General features: G+C 37.1%; 1 protein-coding gene across 1 annotated transcript; it reads left to right on the plus strand.

Annotated features, from left to right (window-relative positions):
• The first annotated feature begins 146 nt into the window (after nt 1-146).
• LOC124639086 (graves disease carrier protein-like) lies at nt 147-21351 on the plus strand. Its single transcript, XM_047176310.1, has 6 exons — nt 147-766; nt 2797-3023; nt 16217-16405; nt 16923-17079; nt 18350-18491; nt 19711-21351. Exons 1-6 carry the CDS (start codon nt 703-705, stop codon nt 19886-19888), a joined length of 957 nt encoding a protein of 318 aa, XP_047032266.1. The 5' UTR covers nt 147-702; the 3' UTR covers nt 19889-21351.
• Nucleotides 21352-21736: the final 385 nt, after the last annotated feature.

Consider the following 21736-nt stretch of genomic DNA (forward strand, 5'->3'; position numbering starts at 1 on the left):
AAAGCGTCATCTGTGACGCTCTGAGAATAACATCCTCATAAACCATAGACAACGATGAAATATTTTGACAAATAAGTTGTCAACGTCAATCTATTGTCATCACTGAAGTTGCCGCAACAAATTATCATTTTGAGTTTTCGAAGGAAAATGGAAAGAAATAAAATATTATAAAAGTCAGCTATTCTATAATTCCTAACTTTATGAATGAAACATTAAACTTTAAGCACATTCCGCAGTGATTATAATCTTATCAAAAAATATCAACTGGTGTTTTGAATTTTGGTTAACCCGTCAACAGTAACAGCTGACTGCCAGATTGCCGACAAGAAACAATGAAATACTTTGAACGAGTATTGCTTGAACATTCAAATTAGAGATTGGTATTTTAGTCAGGTTTGTTCCGTTAGGCGCGGCGGCCGCTCACTCGCGCGCGGACTGCCTTGGCGGCTAACGTGTAAATAAAGTGTCGGAAATAATCGCTGGTGAAAGTTGGCGCAGATGTCGCGTGAACAGTCGTCAAGAAATGTCTACAGCTCGCTTGTACTTTGAATAAATTAATTGGACAATTTCTAAAGCGTGCCATGGCTTTAACTGGTGATTTTATATCGAATATTTACGTTCAAATGTGAAGGTCGAGTGAAAACAGTGGATATCATAGTTTGTTTCTGTAAATGTTGTATATTTTCATGAACTGAAGTGATAATGGCATTAACCATGGAACAGAAAAATGATCTTGATTTTATACTAAAGAATTTGCTGGCTGGAGGTAAGAACTTGCTAAGAAAACATCATAAATTATTTGGGATCTGTTAACATTGATTTCGTATTGAAATGAAGAAAGTTCGGTAATTATGCAAAGAGGTCAGATACCTACTTAATTAATTTATATATAAATGATCACACTCTGCTTATGAATTATGAATGTTCAGTACTGATTTTCAGTATGAATTAATGCCAATTCATTTGCTTGAAATATTTCAGACAAGATTCAGATAAAATATTGTAACAGAACACTATACTACTGCTATACAAAAAAAAAACTTTAATTGAATGTAGACTGCAGTTGGTACAGGAAATAAATATCGGAATATAAGATATCCTTTCCTTTACATATATATTTTAAGCAACAAAGTAAAAAAAATGTTTATGATATTTTGGTCATCATTAATTAAATCACCTGCCTAGCCTTCTACAACTATATTATTTTTGGAGTCTAGACTAGCCGGATGACGCAGAAACCGGATGTACTATTGTATTTAGTTCAGACAGAATACAAATTGAATGTAAACAACAATCATCATCCTCCGAGCCTTTTTCCCAATCATGTTGGGGTCGGCTTCCAGTCTAACCGGATTCGGCTGAGTACCAGTGCTTTACAAGAAGCGACTGCCTATCTGACCTCCTCAACCCAGTTACCCGGGCAACCCGATACCCCTTGGTTAGACTGGTGTCAGACTTACTGGCTTCTGACTACCCGTAACGACTGCCAAGGATGTTCAATGACAGCCGGGACCTACAGTTTAACGTGCCATCCGAAACACAGCCAATGGTGTCTAAGATATACTTAGAAAGTACATACAGACTTAGAAAAGTTGCATTGGTACTTGCCTGACCTGGGATCGAACCCGCGCCCTCATACTTGAGAGATTGGTCCTTTACCCACTAGGCCACCACGATAATTAAAGTATTAGTGTATGTACTGCAATATGTACTCTAAGGTATTATGTACGATTTATGAAAGAATTATCAGATAAAATACAATCTGCTATGATTCATATCCCAAGATATATTGCATGAATCTGTAACATTTTATCTTACTGTTCTATCATATCTGAGAAGTAATAAAATAAACAAGGATACAAAAATTGGATGCAAAAGTCCCTATATTTTATCAGGGTATGGATATGGGAAAAAACAGGGATAGAAGCTAATTAGCACAAGATCTGAAGAAGCTGTTAGGATCATGACATCAAAAACTTTTTGTATTGGGTACATAGTGCTATTTACAACCATTTCGGGTATCTACTACGGTTTTGTAACTACATATTGTCATAATCAGGCTGCCATTTTTGGCCACACAATAAATGTTTGCCAAGTGCAAACAGTACTAATACAACAGTGCAAAATAGGAAGATGTGTTTACATCCTTTTGTCCACTTTTTCTTTTGCAAGACCCATGGTATGGGAAATACTAATATGTACCTAAGTTACACCATAATGTACCAAAGTCCATAATATACAAAAATTACACACGCGCCATTTGTAAAGCCTATCTATGATTATGATAACACCTTTTATTTACAGAACGGATTATTATCCAGATAATAAACAGATTTATCATATGGAAGTAGAGTAGGTGCAATAAAACAATCATTTAGTCATTTTGATGTTGTAAAAATCACATTGTCTTCTCTGTGATAAAATGAATCCTCCCCTTTTTATCTTGTCTAGTCTTAACTCTTCTATTACACTATGAATCTATATTCTATTTTGACCATCTGCAAAATAAGGAGATATAGTTTATTGGCCGCTTTTCTCTTTTCGACTTAGAGTCTCCGAGGCGTATATTTAGCCCTTTTTTATTAGAGGCGAATTTTTTACGAAGCCATCATAAGCCCGAAAATCGCCCGTCATCTAGCAGAATTTCTGCAGGCTTTCTATTTAAAAATTCCATTCTTCCTGACATGGTGTCTGAAAAGACACCATGTCAGGAAGGAACAAGCAATTTTCCTGGATCTTCGAAAATCAAGTTGCAATCTTCGACCACCAACAAATAAAAATATAACCCCATTCCAGGTGTGGCAGGCATGTGCGCCAAGACCACGGTAGCCCCACTAGACCGAATGAAGATCCTCCTCCAAGCCCAGTCGTCCCACTACAAGAACCACGGCGTACTCGGTGGCTTAACCGCCATAGTCAAGAAGGAGTCCCTAATAGCCCTGTACAAAGGCAATGGCGCGCAAATGGTCAGGATATTCCCGTATGCAGCCACGCAGTTCACGAGCTTCGAGATTTATAAGAAGGTAAGGTTTTTATTTTCGTTTTCCTGTCTTATAAGGTAAAAAAGTTTTTATTTGAAGTCGTATACCTACTTATTTTTAATACATTTTAAATATTAATATCTGGAAAGAAGTAAGGTAAGCGCTAAAATGTTTCAAATAAAAGCGATTTTTCAAAATTTCAAGGATTTTAACAATCTCTTTTTCACGAGTTTGACAAGAAAAGACTAGCAAGCATAAGAATACAACATACGTATTTTCAAATAGTTTTTAGGGTCCCGTACCCAAAGGGTAAAACGGGACCCTATTGTTTTCGCTCCTCGGTCCGTCCATCCGTCCGTCCGTCTGTCACCAGGCTGTATCTCATGAACCGTGATAGTTAGAGAGTTGAAATTTTCATAGATGATGTATTTCTGTTGCCGCTATAACAACAAATACTGAAAACTAAAATAAAATAAATATTTTGGAGGCTTTTGTCCTTCGAGACGCAGATTGAAAACTGCAGATTTAGCACATTAACCCATAAAACATTAGACCCGAATTATTAGAACATTAGTTTAAAATAACCCTCCGATCTGCACCGAATGCTTTACTATGCTTACCTTTATCCAGTTAGTACGTCAGAGCGAATGCGGATGCTTTGCAATTGGTCTAGCCTTGCCAGGCGGTTTCTCTCCATACACAACTTATATTTAACGTCAAGAAAAATATTACGTAGGTACCTATAGTCGATTAATCATTAATTCCTTATTGAGAAGAAAATTCATGAATTGATGTCTGAAATAATGACGACGGCTTTAATCAGTTTTAAAGTCTTCATTGAAAAAGTCGGCAAAGAAAGAAATAATCCACTTTTGCAACATTAAATTAAACTTGGATGTTTGGGTCAGTTACTTGAGAAATAACTGTTTATTCCTCTAAATTTAATTGTATATTTAACCAAAGATGGTCAAGTAAAAACAGGCTGGTTAAATGAAATAGTACCTACCTATTTTCTATTATCACAGTCGCATTAACTAGGTCTATGCACTTCCTCCACCCACAAATGTGTCTATGACCTAATCATACTACAGACCTACTTAAAATATGACCACGATAACTATCTCTATAATTACTGATTTCCAACGACAGTCATATTTCCACGGTCAATAACAATCGATACTTATTAATAAATTGATTTGACCGTGAAGATAGCAGTGTACTTACTTTACAAAATCACGAGGGAAAAAATCTGAATCATATTTTTAGTAATTTGTAAGTTTAAAATAAAGGTATGATGAATGAAAGATCTTTCAGACCTTAACGTCGTTTCATAAATCATGAAATACTTAAAGATGCCATGCAAAAAATACTTCACCTTTTTAAATTATAAAACGTGGTCTTAAAAAAAGTACCGGCTTTGCTGCTATCAGCTAATGGAAACATAAAAGGAACTTAATTTAAACCCAGCACTAAAGCCAGTAACAAGGTGGCTTCGGTTTTTCAAAAAAATATTGCTCGAATTTAATTGCAAGAGAATCGCAGCCACGAGCTCTATCCGTATAGTAATTATTCAACATGTTATTGAAAATTGAGCTATTAAGTACTTTATTACAAGAATATAAACTGCACATAAGTCTATTGTCATCATCATCATCATCATCAGCCTATCGCAGTCCACTGCTGGACATAGGCCTCTCCAAGTGCACGCCACTGAGATCGATTTTCAGCTTCTCGCATCCAGCTCCCGTAGCTAGCCGTGTAGCGACGGCTTAAGAATACATATGTCGCTACCCCTTCTTCCAGTGGGTGTCGTAGAAGTCGACTAATGGAGTCAAAAATGCACCGAACACCAGTGCGAGAGAAGGAAAACTCGAAAAAAAACCCTCTATCAACCCGTCTGGCCAGCGTGATAGCAGAAGGCTAAATACCTCTATGAGCAGCTATTGTCATGAAAGGTCATTAATCAGTACCTATGCATCTATTGCCCAAATAGTACAGAATGTTGCCAAATATTACCAATTACCGTTTCGCAATGAATATAGGTACTGTTCGGAAACTAATGATGATTTCTATTATATTACCTCTTTCCTCTATTTTGTTATTTTGTTGCGGTTCCACTACAGAGTAGTTAGACAGCCATATTGATCGGTATAATATCGGTCTGCTTTTTTGAATGGCAAGTAATGAAATAAGGTCATGTTTTAATACATAATGAATGAGCCATCATGTTATCTATCATATTCGAAATATCCGTTTCAGTAACCTGATGTAGGTACAATACAGACAGGTGTTGTTTTTACCATCAGAGAGTACTTATGAAGAATTTTAAGTTGTAGCCTCAAATTATATTTTAAGCATTACAAAGGAGCTCAGACACCGAATCATAAATAAATGACTGTGCAAATATTCTATTTAATCTTTCTGGAGCCAATTTTTCGGGCAAGGAATCCGTTTACGATTAGTAAATATGCACCTAAATAGGTAAATAGCATACCAACCCAGTTATTCTTAAAACAAACATTAATTAAACTCTTGACAGCCGCCTCCCACAAACCGCCTGCAGATGGCCACGATGGGGCATTAAAATGCCAGTTGATGCCCATCTTTGCTATCTCTGATTTGCATTCTTGTTGGTCGACTGATTTCTGAATTTCTGCATATTCTTGTTGTAATATTTTATTTGCTCCAATAAAGTTTGTACCTTGATCACTGTACAAGTGACCGGGGACGCCGCGTCTAGCAGCTAGTCTCCGGAGGGCAGCAATAAAAGTCGATGATGTCATGTCTGACACCAATTCTAGATGTACAGCTTTGGTAGCCATACATATGAATACTGCCACGTATCCCTTTGTGGTCTTGATGCCGCGACCCTTGTTGGCCTTTATATAAACATGTCCTGTGTAATCGACACCTGTATGAAAAAAGGGACGTGACGGGTTTACCCTTGATGATGGTAAATCACCCATGATCTGTACTGTTCTTTTTGGGTTCTGTCTTTTGCATATCACACATAGGCGTAATCTCTTTTTTACAGCCCTGTTTCCACCCAGCAACCAGTATTTTTGTCTTATAAAAGAGGTTGTAATTTTAGCCCCACCATGAAAGGTAGTTTCATGAGCTTGATCAATGATAAGTTCTGCTAATCGGTTGCTGGGAATGATGAGTGGGTGCTTCATTTCGGGGTCCATGTTGGCATGTCTTAATCTGCCACCCACTCTCAATAAGTCTTCTTTATCTAAAAAGGGGTTCAAGCTTAAGATATGGCTCTTTTTGTTTAAGGGTTGCCCTTTACGGAGACAATTAATTTCATCGTGAAATGCCCTTGCTTGGTTTACTTTGACGATTATGTTTTTTGATTGGGTTAATTCATCAACTGATAGGTAGTTTGTACTTTTCCTGCAAACAGTTCTATTGATCCATGCAAAAATTCTGATAGCCTTGTTGATTGAACTGTATTTCATTAATAAATCGTTGATTAGGTCAGTAATAAAGGTATTATCTATCATGGCAACGTTAACTTGCTTACATTTCTTGATTTCCAGATTCGTGAAATAGTTATTTTTCAAAGCCTCTTGATCTGGCTCATATGTTCGGAGCCAGGCCGGTCCGTGCCACCAAAGGTCGTGTTTTTTAAGTTGAGAGGCAGTTAAACCTCGGCTGGCACAATCAGCCGGGTTTTCTTTTGACTTGATATACTGCCAGCAGTTGGGTGGCATCACTTCAGTCACTTGTTTGACGCGGTTAGCTACGAAGGGTTTCCACTTGTTGGCATCCCCATTTAGCCATCCCAATACTGCCATACTATCAATCCAACCAAATATCTTGATATTGTAGTTATTAAGGCATGTCTTGATTTTTGCCATAAATTTTGACAATAAAACAGCTCCACTTAGCTCCAGTCGTGGCAATGAAGTATTTTTATTTAGTGATACTAATTTTGTTTTTCCCGCCACTAATACAACCGAAGAGTCTTGATCTCTTTTTATTCTGCAGTAAATGACGCAAGCATAGGCTTTCGTACTTGCGTCACTGAACCCGTGCAGTTCGATGGTGTCATGTTGCCTTGTTTGCAACCACCGCGGTATTTCAATTTCATTAATTACCATTATGTCGTTTTTTATTTTTTCCCACTCGTTTCTTATGTCTGTTGGTATAGGTTCATCCCACTGTATTTTGGCCTTCCATACATCTTGAAATAAAATTTTGAGCTTGATCGTAAGCGGAGAAATCCAGCCAAGGGGGTCGTATAGCTTGGATATCTGGGATAAAAATGCTCTTTTTGTAGTAGCCGAGACTGTACTAGGCATTATTTTTGAATTAAATAAGAAGTTATCTTTAGTAGGGTTCCATCCAAGCCCGAGGGTTTTTGTAGACTCCACTTGTTTGAAGTCAAAATTTTCTTGATCGCAGATAACTTCATCTAGTAACGCCGACGAGTTTGCTTTCCACTTTCTTAGGTTAAATCCCCCTGCTTTCAATAATTTTATCAGGTCTTCTTGCAGTTGTTTTGCTGACTCTACGGAATGCGAGCCATGCAGCAGGTCGTCCATGTAGAAGCTTTCCTCCAGGACATCAGGGGCTTCGCTGTTTACATAGTTGTGTCTTTCATCGAGAGCGAGCTGCTTAAGAGTCATCATGGCCAAGAACGGGGCAGATTTTGTGCCGTAGGTAACGGTGGCGAGAAAGTACTCTCTTATAATCTGATCCTGATTGTTTCTCCATAGAATTTTCTGATATGATTGGTCCAGCGGATGTACCCAAATATTCCGGAACATCTTCTCAATATCTGCCGTGTAAGCATATTTGTATTGCCTCCACTTGATAATAAGACTCTGTAAGTCCCGTTGCAGGTTTGGGCCCCTGCACATGACGTCATTCAAACTGAAACCGCTTGATGTTTTATTTGACGCGTTGAAAATAACTCGTAACTTGGTTGTAGTCGAGTCATCACGTTGCACACAGTGATGAGGCAAGTAACAGCTGAGTTGCATATTACCGTCGCCGTCCTGTTCTTTGGCCTCACGTGTCATATGACCTAATGACAAATACTCATTAATAAACGATTTATATTGTTTCGCAATTTCAGGCTGTCTTTCAAATTTTCGTTCTAAATGATAAAATTGAGCCCTTGCTTTATTTTTCGATTCTCCTAATCTTTCTTGATAATTAGGTTTAAATGGTATTCTGACTACGTAGCTACCGTCATCTCTTCTTGAGGTCGTTTCTTGATAAAATTGAATGCAGTGTTGATCTTCAGCGGATAAATCTATCGATTCTGTAATGTCTTCTGTTTCCCAGAACCTTTCTATCTCCTTTAAATCATTCAAGAGCACGTTACATTGAAAGGAAGTTTTAACATTTCCGCTTAATATCCACCCCGGACGTGTTTGTTGTGCTGTGGGTAAATTCGGATTTTCTCTACATATGCCTTCCATTAAAATAATGCAGTAAACGTCAGCTCCTAATAGTATATCTACAGGACGACTTTTGTAAAATTCGGGATCTGCTAGCTTAATATGCTTAAGATATGCCCAACTTGGTTTGGGTATCGAACAGGTTGGTAAGTTTTTTATTAAAGTTTTCATGATAAAGACATCTGTTTCGAAGTTGAAATCTCCTTCAGTTGACATGCAATGTATATTAATCATCCCCTTACAATTGTTTTCCTTGGCGCCTACTCCTGATATAACACCTTTGCATTTTTGGCGGGGTAGTTTCAATATTTGGGCCGCGTTCTCCGTTATTAACGAGGTCTGTGACCCCTGGTCTAAAAGAGCACGCATTACATGATATGACCCGTCCGCAGCTTTTATTTTAATAATTGCAGTAGGCAGCAACACTTCTATAGGGTCTCCTTGCAGCGACACGTGACTGCTGCCTTGCACTTGCGATGAAGCCTGTTGCCCCGTGGTTGCGGTCGATGAACTTGCTTCCGGCCGCGTGCGGCGAGGTGACATGTGATTTGATTGAAATGCTTCATGCAATATTGAGTTATGTTCTTTATTGCATTCTCGGCACCTTTTTTCTGATTTACAAGGTTGGCCATAGTGATTGTAGAGACAATTATAACAGAGGTTATTTTTATCCACCACGTTTTTCTTGATATGCGGTGGCATCTCTAAAAACTTTTGACAGAAATAAATTCCATGTTCATTATTCTGACAAATAAAGCACCAATATTTATTAGGTGTGAAAGTTTTCATATTTTTGTTGCCCATATTGTTTGATGGGAATACTCGAGTGCTTGATGAGAATGAGGTTTTATAGTAATTTAGTTTTTGATGAGGCTTGTTTACATTTTTTCCTGTTGCTTGATGCTGATCGCTTGAACTTGATTTTTGTGTGATATTGTCTTGCTTCCGACGTGATGATTCTAGAGTGGTGAATTTTGTTTCCAAGAACTCTAGAAATTCTTTTAAGTTAGGTATTGCTCTTGGTTGCTTCACTGATTCCATGTAATCTTGATACGTGTCAGTGTCCAACTTTTGGGATAAAATATGAACCAATATACCCCATATTGGTTCATATTTGGTGTTAATGCCTAAATTCTTGATTGCATTTAGACATTCGTTTGTGACATCATGAATGCGCTTGATACCATTGGCGGATTGGTGTTGTAAATTGGGGACGTTTAGAAGAGTATTAGCATGGGCAGTAAAAATTAATCTTGTATTGTCATATCTATTAGTGAGAATGGCCCAACTCAGCGAATAATTACTCGAACTAATCTGTAAATGTTGAATCAACCTTTCAGGCTCTCCCCTAAGTTTACCTTTAAGGAATTGTAATTTTTGAGCGCTAGAAAGTGATGGATTGCGGTGGATGGTCTCAGTAAAAAGATCCTTAAATGGAATCCACTGACTATAACTGCCAGTGAAAATAGGTATATCCATTTTTGGTGTAGTTTTTTCAATGTGTGCAACCGACCACATCTTTTTATTAATAGATTTCTTGATATTGTTATAATGTGCCTCATACTTTGAGAATTCTTGTTCATATTCACTGTTCGAACCACTTAATTCAGAATCCAACTCCCAGTGAAGTTTGTCAATAACTGACCAACGGGACTGCAGAGTTCGCAACAGATCTTCAAATTCCCACTTTTCTGAGACAAGCTCTATATTGATACTTGAAACAGTTCTCATGTACGCCTTAAAATTGCTTAACTGTTTTTTCAACATATCTTCGGTCTTGCTGCTAGATGCTCTATCTTGCTCTTGAGCACTTGGCAACACAAATGATGGTGGTTTGAGTATAGGCGTCTGAGGCCTTTCCTCTGACCCGGTGCTCTTTGGCAGTAAATAATTCTTGATAGTTTCTCTAATAGTTTGATATTGAGATTGGATTACCCCATACCTTTCACTTGAAAAATAGTGAAGCGATGCATCGCCAACGTTCACTAACGTGATATGATTATTATTGAATTGCGACCAATATTGATCTAAAGAGTCTAAACGTCGTTGGATATAATCCGGAGTTTTCCTTTCTCTTCCGTCTTTTTTAAAGTTAGTAAAAAGCGTTTCGATCGCAACAGCGATCTTTTCCTGTTCCGACAGGAGTTCTTCCACCAGCGACATGGCGAAAACCGGTCAAAAATTAATAAAAGGAAAGATCTTACTTGATAAGCCTTTCTACTTGATACGAAAGGGTCACCGTACTCCTTGCTGCTATGCAATCTGGCTGCAGCCGTAGCCTCGACAAGGTAGCTCTCGTGCGTCTTGATATCACGAAAGCTTGGTTCTTAATACAGAACTGAACGCACTGGACACGTGGCTAAAGTCAGAACCGGAACACGAACAAGTGCACTATATTCGCGTTAAGGTCCCGCCTTACCGAAAGCTCGAAGGACCATGTAGGATTATCGTCTCTTGATATCTTAGCACTTGATATTAAAAGTCTTGATATAGTTTGAAATGACTGTATTCTCCAACTTGATTACAATTACTTGATATTGATGAGAGATGTATGAAGGGTGAGAACGCGCGGTGTACTTGATGACCGAAAACGAACTGAACTCAATTACTTATTTTTTATATTGTAACAAATTATAGAAATGATGACGCGTGCGTTTCACACGGTTTCGTAATTATGTCGAGTGTAACTCGTACAAGGGGCCTTATAGGTAGACATTAATTATATTTGATGTTAACTATGCACACTCACACGATTTTTCTTTCTGTCTTCAAATCTTGCTCATCTATATGCGTATTTGGACTTCACACTATACTGATACTTAACATTCTGTAGTGGTTCACGTTTCAATTCAAACATACTTTATGTAGACTGTATTGGTTTTGTACTGTATTATTATAACTGAGGTATTTAAAGTTGTCATTCAGAATAAGTACTTAGTCCATTTTTGGTTCTGGCATAAGTGAAATAGTTATATTCCGTAACTAGCTTCCCCCCGCGGCTTCGCCCGCTTGGAGTTCGGTTATATCGCGTTTCCAAGAGAATTCTCCTAAAGTCCCGGATAAAAACTATCCTATGTTCTTTCTCAAGTTCAACTCTATCTCTGCACCAAATTTTATTAAAATCAGTTCAGTGGTTTAGACGTGAAAGCGTAACAGACAGACAGACAGAGTTACTTTCGCATTTATAATATTAATAGGGATTCCAGAAATTCTCTACTTACCTACTCACACAGGACTACGTACAGTCACTGCAGGTACTTCTTACTTTCAATTATTTTTTTAATAATTAATCATTGACTGAAAGCATTGTTTGATATTTTTTATCGCGTGACTAAAGGCAGACGGTAAAAGATTATTTTGCATTCCTATACACACAATCAAATTCATCGCACCATTCTTTCCACAATCAGAGCTGCAGACTAAACATAAATATTTATCTATAGTCTATGTTATCCTACATCACCAGTAAATAAGGTATTATCTTAATTATTATCCGGTGGTTATGTCGTATGACGTCACATCACGCGAGCCGAGCCAAGACAGAGTTCTAATTTAGATTATTTGAAAATAAACCGCTATTTTTGTTGCGTTGCAAGTTCAAGGTAGCGTCGATGTCATAACAACGATGTTTGTAATAAACAAATTCAGGTTCCTTTTAATATGAAGTGTTTTAAACTCTTTTCAAAAATGATGGTCAGAGGTCGGGTCTAGAAACTAGAACGTTTCGCTGGGACTGGTGTCATGGGCTGTTTGTAGAACTTTGCTAGACAGGTAATTCTATAGAATCTATACGATCTTGACCGATTTCGGCCACAGCGACTTGGATCTGCGCTCAGATCAATTCTTGATCTGAGGATCTGCGCTTATTTTTGAGAGTTTAGAAGCTGAAGGAGGCAATAAACTCGTTAGGATAAAACTAAACAGGATTCAATTTATAATCATCCGATCTTTTGTCGTCATATTATCTCTGAGATTTCTGCAAATAGGTATTGCGATAGTATAATCTGCAATGTCCGGTAACTGATGCTTATCTTTCGTTTGGCAAATTGCACACATCCATTCTTTGGGGCGATGTCCCCTATGATAACACAATATTGTGGCACTCCTTCTCCTCGTTGTGTCGTTTGTCCTCAATGTTGAGGGTCGGGACCTCGATGAATTAATTTCTCCTGGACTATTATACGCCATCTAGTCCTATCTTCAGCGGCGAAGATATAGTCGCAAGTGGTGCTGTTTAATGTGGACCTGATATGGTCTCACCAAGGAATTGGACTTATACCTTTGGGTCTTTCCCATTTAATTTGCCAGTTAGCAGCTGCTTTTCCAGGTTATCAATCTCTTTCTAGCGACGTGTCCAAAAAACTCGAAACACCTCCTCAGGCATTCGGTGGAAAGCCATGGCATCATGCCATCATGGCACTAAGGAATATTATTTCTCCAATTAAACATATTATATAAAACAAACATACGTTATAAAGTTCCTCTCGTGTTTTCCAGTTTTATCCAAAATCCATCAAAATAATAAATCATCTAAAATAAAATCTTCAGCAATAAAATCCTACAATCTGACAGAATGCTTCAAAAATTGTGATTATAAAACCAATCCCACGGCATTCTTCACCTTCCTTACCTCAAACATAGGCAGGTACATACATGCGTGAATCCCGGCTTCACTTTCAAAAGAACCGGTGTTCGGTCCCGGTGGGGCCGCCGACCGTTAACTGGCACAGCGGTGCGCGCGCGCCGGTGATTCCGATGACAGATTCTACCGACAACTTGATGCTTTAGTACTTGGTTATACTTGAACTTAAAGCCAGCTATTTTGATGTATGCTTGTCTTTGCAAATTAGTATCTTCAAACCATTAAGAAATATTTGAAGAGTATATAATAATTACAGGACAATATTACTCAAAATTTTCTTTCAACCTATTTACTCCCAAAAACTAGGCAAAAGAACGACAGGTGTATAAAGATTCTTATCTAAAGTAGAACCAATGATTTAACAGAGAGTAAATAATTCAACTCTCTCTTAAATAACTGTACCTTTGAACTGGTATTTTGTTTGTCATTCGGTCAGTTGGTCAGCGTAGCTCATAATGTAAGTAAAGTAACCACCAGCAGGTATGTGGTTTTTATAGTTTTGGGCGTAGCTATTTTACACTTTGCAATTTGGCAATGTTAGTCCTGCAAATGGAATATTTCCTGACAAAATCAATGTACCTCTACTTATCTTGTAGAGCCTTGTAGGGATTCCAATATATTAGGATCTTTTTTACAATACCTTGCGAGATCAGTTTAAATAATGTCTCAGCTAATTCCTAAAAAATGGATATTTACCAGATAACTAAGTCCGGTTCGGATTATCCTACATGTCCGCACTCTCATTACGAGGTGTTTAGTCAATAAATCATTAAGGTTTCCATGGTAACGTCGAGTTGTAGAGACAACGGTTATTACATATACCTATTTAGGTATAAAAAGTTTTTGTCCTAAAGACCTCAAACTGATGTTGGTAATTTTCTCACGAAAAGTAATTGTGGTTTCTGTGACCTCTTTCATATTTCTTGCAAAATTCACGCGAATACAAAGAATTTATACAATATGGGCTTGCGGTTGTATGCGTCATTACCTGACTCATGTTTCTGCTGCACAACGGCACATTAATTAAAGTTTTATAAGGCTGTACCTACTTTGTAAGGGGAGTGTCATAAGGTTAATGTTTTTTGGCTTCTGTCATCAATATTTTACTCAAAGATAGGTATGACAAAATAATATGAAATGAAGATATGATAAAATGGTTTAATGCTCCATTCGCAAATGTTGGCAATGGAGCGCTATGGGGATTTTGAATCGAAAAAACATGGTTGAACTGATCGTGGGAACCATACGCTTTCAAGCGACTATAGTATTAGGTTTGAATAAGTTATTACAATCTTTTGATTAATCATGATCATAAAATTCAACTCATCAAACCGTTGATTGCCATTAACCATAAACTATAAACGAAATGGAAACTCCGTTGACCTTTCGAAAGAGAGAGTGCGGTTCGCAAGCAGTAGTGTGTCGTGATGACATTATGACACCAGACGACCGCACGACCCAGTAACTGTGCCATATACGGAAGCATGATATTAATTACACATTATTTTAATAGTCTTTCAGAATTTACAAAATTAAGTTTATATAAATGAACTCCGAGCTACGAACGCAAGTTTGACGGCAATCGGAAGATCAGGTGATGTAGCTGTTAACTTTTTCATCATGAAATGAAAAGATGTCAAGTATAATTTATCATCGTGAGATTGAGGCGCCAATCTTGTGTGCATTATTTATGTGATTTTTTAGCAAATGTTCAAAAGTAAATAAAGTTCCCATCGTTGGGACTTAAACTTTCTCTTCATAAAAGGGAGGGGAGAAAGTGGAGTAGGTTTAGGCCTGCACTTTCAGTTACCTGAACTACATACTGGAGCTCCATAATCCTTCATACGTAGATTTTTTTTATTACTAGCCTCTAACTACTGCTTTAAATAAAATTTCAAAAACTCGAACTCGAAACAAGAATATTCATTGATCGCATATATTTGTCACAAAGTCTCAAAGGTTATCGAACGATACTGTTTGCTACTTAGAAATGTGAAAAACAGCAAACAAAATAAATACCTACTTAATATTGGCAAGTATCGTTACGAGTTGAGTAAATAAAGATCAGACCATGGCGTATTTTCCGTAAACTGGGTCCGTGATTCGTCAGAGTGATTTCATTGATTTGTGAAGTAAGTCTTTCCCACTGTTATCAGATTTTGCCGATTTCAGGAATAGTTCTACATACCTCCGTTTATGAATACCTACTGAAACAAAAGAAAAGCGCGAGCTATGTCTCGGTCAAAGTTGAATAAGTCTACCAGCAATTTGGTCTGGTCGCTTTAAATACTGACCAACACATACTTAAAAAAAGTGTGATTGAGGTCAAATAGAATTTGCCCCGTCATAAATAATCGCTGAATGAAAAATAACGGAATTGTGCGCGAAGAATATCCAAATTGGAGAAGCTATTTGGAAAAACTGTTAAAACTAAAAACCTGATTTATGAGATACTTTTCTTAAAGTATGTAGACACTCACATTTTCCGTACTGTCTTGTTGATAATAAATAGATCTGACAACTATTTCTATTTGTGCCAAGCCCCCAAACGTTACGTAATATATTATTCGCGACGGAACTCGAGTATTATTGATTCACACTATTGGAGCGTGTTTCTTATCCTTATCATGTTGAACTAAATAATAAATAAGTAAATATTTTGGCAGTTGCGGTCTAAATGCGGGATCACGATTCTTGTCGCAAATATATCGTTAACTTCTGTTTACTATTGTTGGCGATTGTTGTCTTATTGTTTTTGTCGAATAATATTGTTTTCCTGTAAGTTTTTCGCAATGTCTACGACTCCTATGCTCAACTTGCCTACATTAAAGCTTGTATTGCCTCAATCCGTGATTATTAGTCTTCACTCCGTATTTTAATTCGACAATTGTATTACGAGTATTAATACGCTCCCGTACAAAATGGTACGGCCCTGCCCGATTTTCTCGAGATTTGGCTGGGGCACTACCGTGCCCCCAGATAATGTTTGTCAGTTAACCATAGAAATCTGAAAAGTAGAAAAGCACCCTCTCTGCAATAGATCAATGCAACAAGCATCTTCAAATTACGATAGGACACATCCAAGTTTTTCATAAAACTTATGTTACTAGACCATGTCAAAAATGTGCAAAATGTTCTTCTCTCTACTAAATCTAAAATTCACCTTTTATCAATTCCAGTACCTAAGCGGCGTCCACATACCAGTAGTCCAACATGGCGACAAGTTCGTCGCGGGAGCAGCGGCCGGTGTCACCGCCGTCACGCTCACGTACCCTCTGGACACCATCCGTGCGCGCTTGGCCTTCCAGATTACGGGGGAACACAAGTATACCGGCATCGCACATGCTGCTACTACTATGTTTAAAACGGTAAGGGAATTGAACTTTAGATGTTATGTTTTATACCTACCAAAGACAAATTTTCACAGATTTTACCTATGCTATGACTTATTCCATGTTAGGGATATCAAATCAAATATCGCGGTAGCTTCCATGTAATTTTTGACAGACCTTTATAGACTATGATAATGATGAAACTGTCTCCTTATGTCACCTTATTACGGTTTCATTCTGACACAAGCACCTGTCGCGACCCCTTGGGCGTCCTACTGTTTCGGAAGGGCGGTCTCTAGGACCATCAACCAACACCAGGCAATGAACCACAAGGAGTGTAGACAATAACACTATCCCACCTAACCGATTTAGCATTTTACAGTTGCCTTAACTTTAGTTTTAGATCTCTGTGTCTCGGAGGATGCCTGTGCCCAGCAGTGGGACGATAAAAAGACTGATAATATTAATAAATGGAGTTCAATTAATACTAGACTGTAAATAGCCTGTACATAGAAACTGCATACTTATTATATCTCTATTCTAATATTTACAGGAGGGTGGTATCCGCGCTCTATACCGCGGCTTCGTGCCCACCATGATGGGCATGGTGCCGTACGCCGGCTTCAGCTTCTACTGCTTCGAGTACCTCAAGTTTATCTGCATGAAGTACGTGCCCACCACGCTGTGTAGGAAGTGCGATAGGAATACCGGTACGTACACTTGAAAGAAGTGAAGGTATATAGTACATAGCACATCTCATGAATTACTAGCATATCTACTTATAAAGAGGAAACTTTTTTGTACCCTAAACGCCCCGACACTACTGAAACGATTTGAAAAACTCTATCCCCGAGTAATATAGGCTATATTTTTTCGGGCATGGCCAGAAGGACGCGGGTGAAAACACTGGGAACAGTTGGTGTTGTATATGTTAGCTATTAAAAAGAATTGCTGTCTACAATTTACCGCTATGTTTTACGTTGCTATTTTACTCTAACTTTTTGAATACTTACAGCAACACAAATCTTTTTTGCATACAACCATCTGTTAAATCATAAAATCTATTATGAGGTTTTAATTCATGCTCTGGAGATAACACGCAGACGTGCAAAAATGCTGTAGACACAAATAGCCAACAAGTTTCGCCTTGTCGTCGCTTTTCAGTACATCTGACTAATTTACTACTTTGTCAAACAGACACAAACTTGCTATGCAGTTGTATGACGAACTATAGAATATAGAACATCCGATGAATTCTAATAATCTCATGAAGGGCAATACGTAGGTTTCTACCAAGTTCAGTGCAAAATCATGAACTGCATACAAAAAGTAATAGTGCACTACATAGGAAAATGCATGTTTCGTTCCGTTGAAAATTAATTATGCATGCAAACGTGTTGACCGTGCTATTATCTTTAAGTTAAATCTGCTTATAATGTATCATACTGTGTCTGTCTACGATTGTACTTACCTGACTGAGAAATAGCATAGGAATACTAGGTGTATATTAATCATCATAATCTTGTCAGCCTATTGCCATCCACTACTGAACATATGGCTATGAACCCTTACCATAAATCCTTGAATTGGGCAGCTTGCTTTCATCCGCAGCAACTGCTTTCAATATCCCACAATTTTCCACAGCATGTACCTACATAGAAATCCGCATTTGTTCTCAGGAAGCTACTAGACTTCGTCTTCAATACCTTAAATAACCCCTTCTAATAAAAATACTTCTTCTTAACGTTTATCTCGTCTTGTGACGGGGTCCACTTTCCGTATCTTATTCCTCCACTTCACTCTATCCAGGACATCTTCCTCTTCGAGTTCTCAGATTTTCATGTCTTTCTTTACGACACTCAACCACCGCAGTTTTGGTCTGCCACTGCGCCTTTGACCGGGTATATCGAGATCCCTTCTAATAAAACTACATACCTAATTATTTCGGCATCAATTAACTGTATCAATTTGTATTTCCAGGAGGTCTAGTATTAACAGTGCCAGGCAAGTTAGTGTGCGGTGGCCTAGCGGGGGCGGTCGCACAATCCGTCTCCTACCCCCTCGATGTGACTCGACGGCGCATGCAACTGGCTTGCATGGACGCTCAAACGGCTAAGTTTGGGTAAGTCTTCTTACTTTTACATATTATCTCTAAACACCTATGTAATCTGGTGATAACAATCATCTATAATTCTTTATACTTTAGCTGGAGTTGTAGGCATTGCACTTAGAAGCATTAGATGGTAATCGCACGGGTAACATAAAATGTGTAGATGGTGGTGACCTAGTCCTCGCACTAGAAATGAAAATTATCAGACCTTAAGGTTACTAATATCTACATCTCCATGTTTCGAAGGTGATCCATGTGAAACTGCGAAAAGTCTAATAAAGGTTGTTTAATTAAAAACTTACCCTTAAATCTTTAGACTGACCCTTAATTCTGGGGAAATAACCTACCTACTTTGTATTGACTGAAGATTGTAACAGTAGATAGACTAGTATAAATGTATGTACCTGTATTTCCATGAAATAATAACATCCTACAATGTACTTGCACTTGTACTTAATGCATAATTATGTACCCGCACTTTCCCCTATGTACACTAATGCAAAAACTTCTTCCTATAACTAATGCAACGATATTTCTGATTGCATGACTCTTTCACGTGGTGTTGGCAACACTTGCAGGAGGTTGGTTATGTTTTTTGTATATAATTTTTATTTAATTAATTTATAATTTATTCTGAATGTAATTGTTCAAAATTGAATTTCCATCTTATCACAAATGCAAAAATGTGTAATCTTTATATTTATTATGTCCCTTTATGTCTAAATTGCGACCTAAAAAAACGAGATGGAGACTGAATTTTGAACTTTGGACAATTTAGCTTTCGAAGCAATGCTCTTCGTTGAAACTATCTTTGAGGTAGTAACTTAACTATGCACACTAACTAATACTACTCAAATATTAATCACTAGCGTATTTTATTTACCGAAGGTTATAACTACTTATAACTTATTTTCAGCAAAATCCTTCAAGATTTTTTTAACATCTTGAATTGACTATTACTATAAACCTACTACAAAGAAAAAACTAACTATTCGATTACTTTTTGATTGATATTCCCCACTAGGTTCACCATAATAATAATTTCTAAGCCTAGCGATATGTACCTACATAGCTTACTTACCAAAAACTAACTAACCTCGATTTTATTATCTTTTTATAACAGGAATCTCGAGAAAGGCACATCGAAGGTCATCCATCACTACAACATACTGATTTATCTAATACATTTGACAATCTCTTTTATCTCCCACTAATGACTCCATAATTTCAGCACTGGCATGGTGAAGACTCTGACCCTCATATACCGTGAGAACGGCGTAGTGAAGGGTTTGTACCGCGGCATGAGCATCAACTACATCCGAGCGATCCCCATGGTCGCCACCTCCTTCTCCACATACGAACTCATGAAGCAACTGCTGCATCTCGACACAGGAATGATGGTCTCGTAATGGCGGCAAAAACAAAATGGCGGGTTTCATATTTTCTGTCTTTACTGTCACTTGAACACTTAAGCTTACCTTTTGCTCGGATTTTTGGTTCAGTGCAGTAATTTGTAATTTTTGAGTCTATTTCAGCAGTTTCTGGTAAATATGAATAGGCTGTAAATATGACTTAGGATTGAATTTCTTTGTAAACTATTTAAAATCACATTAGTTCAACAATTAATTTTGATTTATAAAATGACAACCATTTTGTGCATATACACAAAATATGACCCAATTTTTATAGTTTTTCCACCCATGACTAAAAATTAAGCTATATGAGCGTTAGGCAACATCATAATGGGGTTTTAAAACATCCCTGTTTTAAGCAAAAACTACCCTAGTATAAGCTTCATACAGGACAGGCTAGATATCTTCTGTACTTATACAAATATCAGTATTTGAAACATAAATGCTCACTTATACTTGTCACTATAAAATAATAAAGTACACATTTTGTATTCTAATTAAAAAACCTGTGAGTTTAAAATTACGCTTCTTGTAAGCTTCTAGAACTTGGTAGTTGAATGAATAGTGTTGTTCTATATTCGTTGTGTAATTTGTGGAAACTTTGCTCACTTCAACTTTTACTGTTCAAACATTTTTTTTGTTTTTAACAGTCTTCTAAATGTAAATTGTATACGCAATAACGGAATGAGTTGAAGGAAGGTAATTTATAAGTAGTTGGTTAGATCACTGCAGATTGCACTTAGCTTTCGGATCTAAACCAAAAATGTAAAGGCGTTTGGGTAATTTCCCATTAAAGGCTATTTATAATAGACAATATTTAGTTTTAACTTTTGGATAAGTATAAATTCTGTGCCTTTGCTACGTTTTGTCATTCTTTGCTTATTTCTAAATAAGGCACAAAAAATGTACTCTCACCATATTTAGTACAATTCAATTATGTAAACTTATTTATGTCTTCATGAGTCAAAGTATTTTTAATGTTTTGCTTAGATTGGGGATATTAAATAAATTATGATAGGTGAAACTGTCAATTGGATTTTGGAAACGGGAGTACAGACTGAAATGTTAACTAGTGGAGGTAAAAGCATGGAATATTACAATCAAGAGACTACAAGAGCTCTCATTACATAAAAGTTGCTCAGTCTCATAAGACGACTGCTTGAGAAAAGCTTTAAATGTTGGTGTGTTGTTTCAATAACAGGGTGACAAGGCTAGTATATAAGAATATTCATTCCACGCGTATGTGATGCGTCTTATGTTTAAAACATATATAATACGTATATCTAAGTTATACGCACATAAAATGTGTTTATTTCGATTGAAAGTTGGAACACTTTTCTTGTAATAGCATTGATAAGATCAAACACATTCTAGTACAATTTCTGTAAATGTTTTATAAGTTCGGCCATTCAGAGAATGCGTTCCTGACACGTCGCGATTGAACTGACGACGTAACTTTGCAATGGCGTTGCAGTTACGATAAAAATATTTTTGCTGGTTGTTTACCGTTTTAACAATTGAGGAGCATTAAAACAACATTATTATATCAATAATCAATGAATGTTATAATTTTGTGCCAAACTGAGTGTCAAATAACTTGGTAAACAATATTTTTCTAAATCTATACTGCGCTATTACAAGGTTATGTCAGCGGTTTATATTTTGTAGTGCTGTGCTAAAAATAACAGGCAAGTATCGTAATCTGTTCTTATACAGTTATAATATAAAATAATACGTTTTGATTTTCTTTTTAAGAATTGGAAAATAATGGACTATAAGACTTAATTATAACGTTTATGAAATATAAAAATAAAACTATGACCAAACCGCATTTTTATACTTAGA

This window comes from Helicoverpa zea, chromosome 18, assembly GCF_022581195.2.
Source record: "Helicoverpa zea isolate HzStark_Cry1AcR chromosome 18, ilHelZeax1.1, whole genome shotgun sequence".
In the NCBI taxonomy this organism is placed as follows: domain Eukaryota; kingdom Metazoa; phylum Arthropoda; class Insecta; order Lepidoptera; family Noctuidae; genus Helicoverpa; species Helicoverpa zea.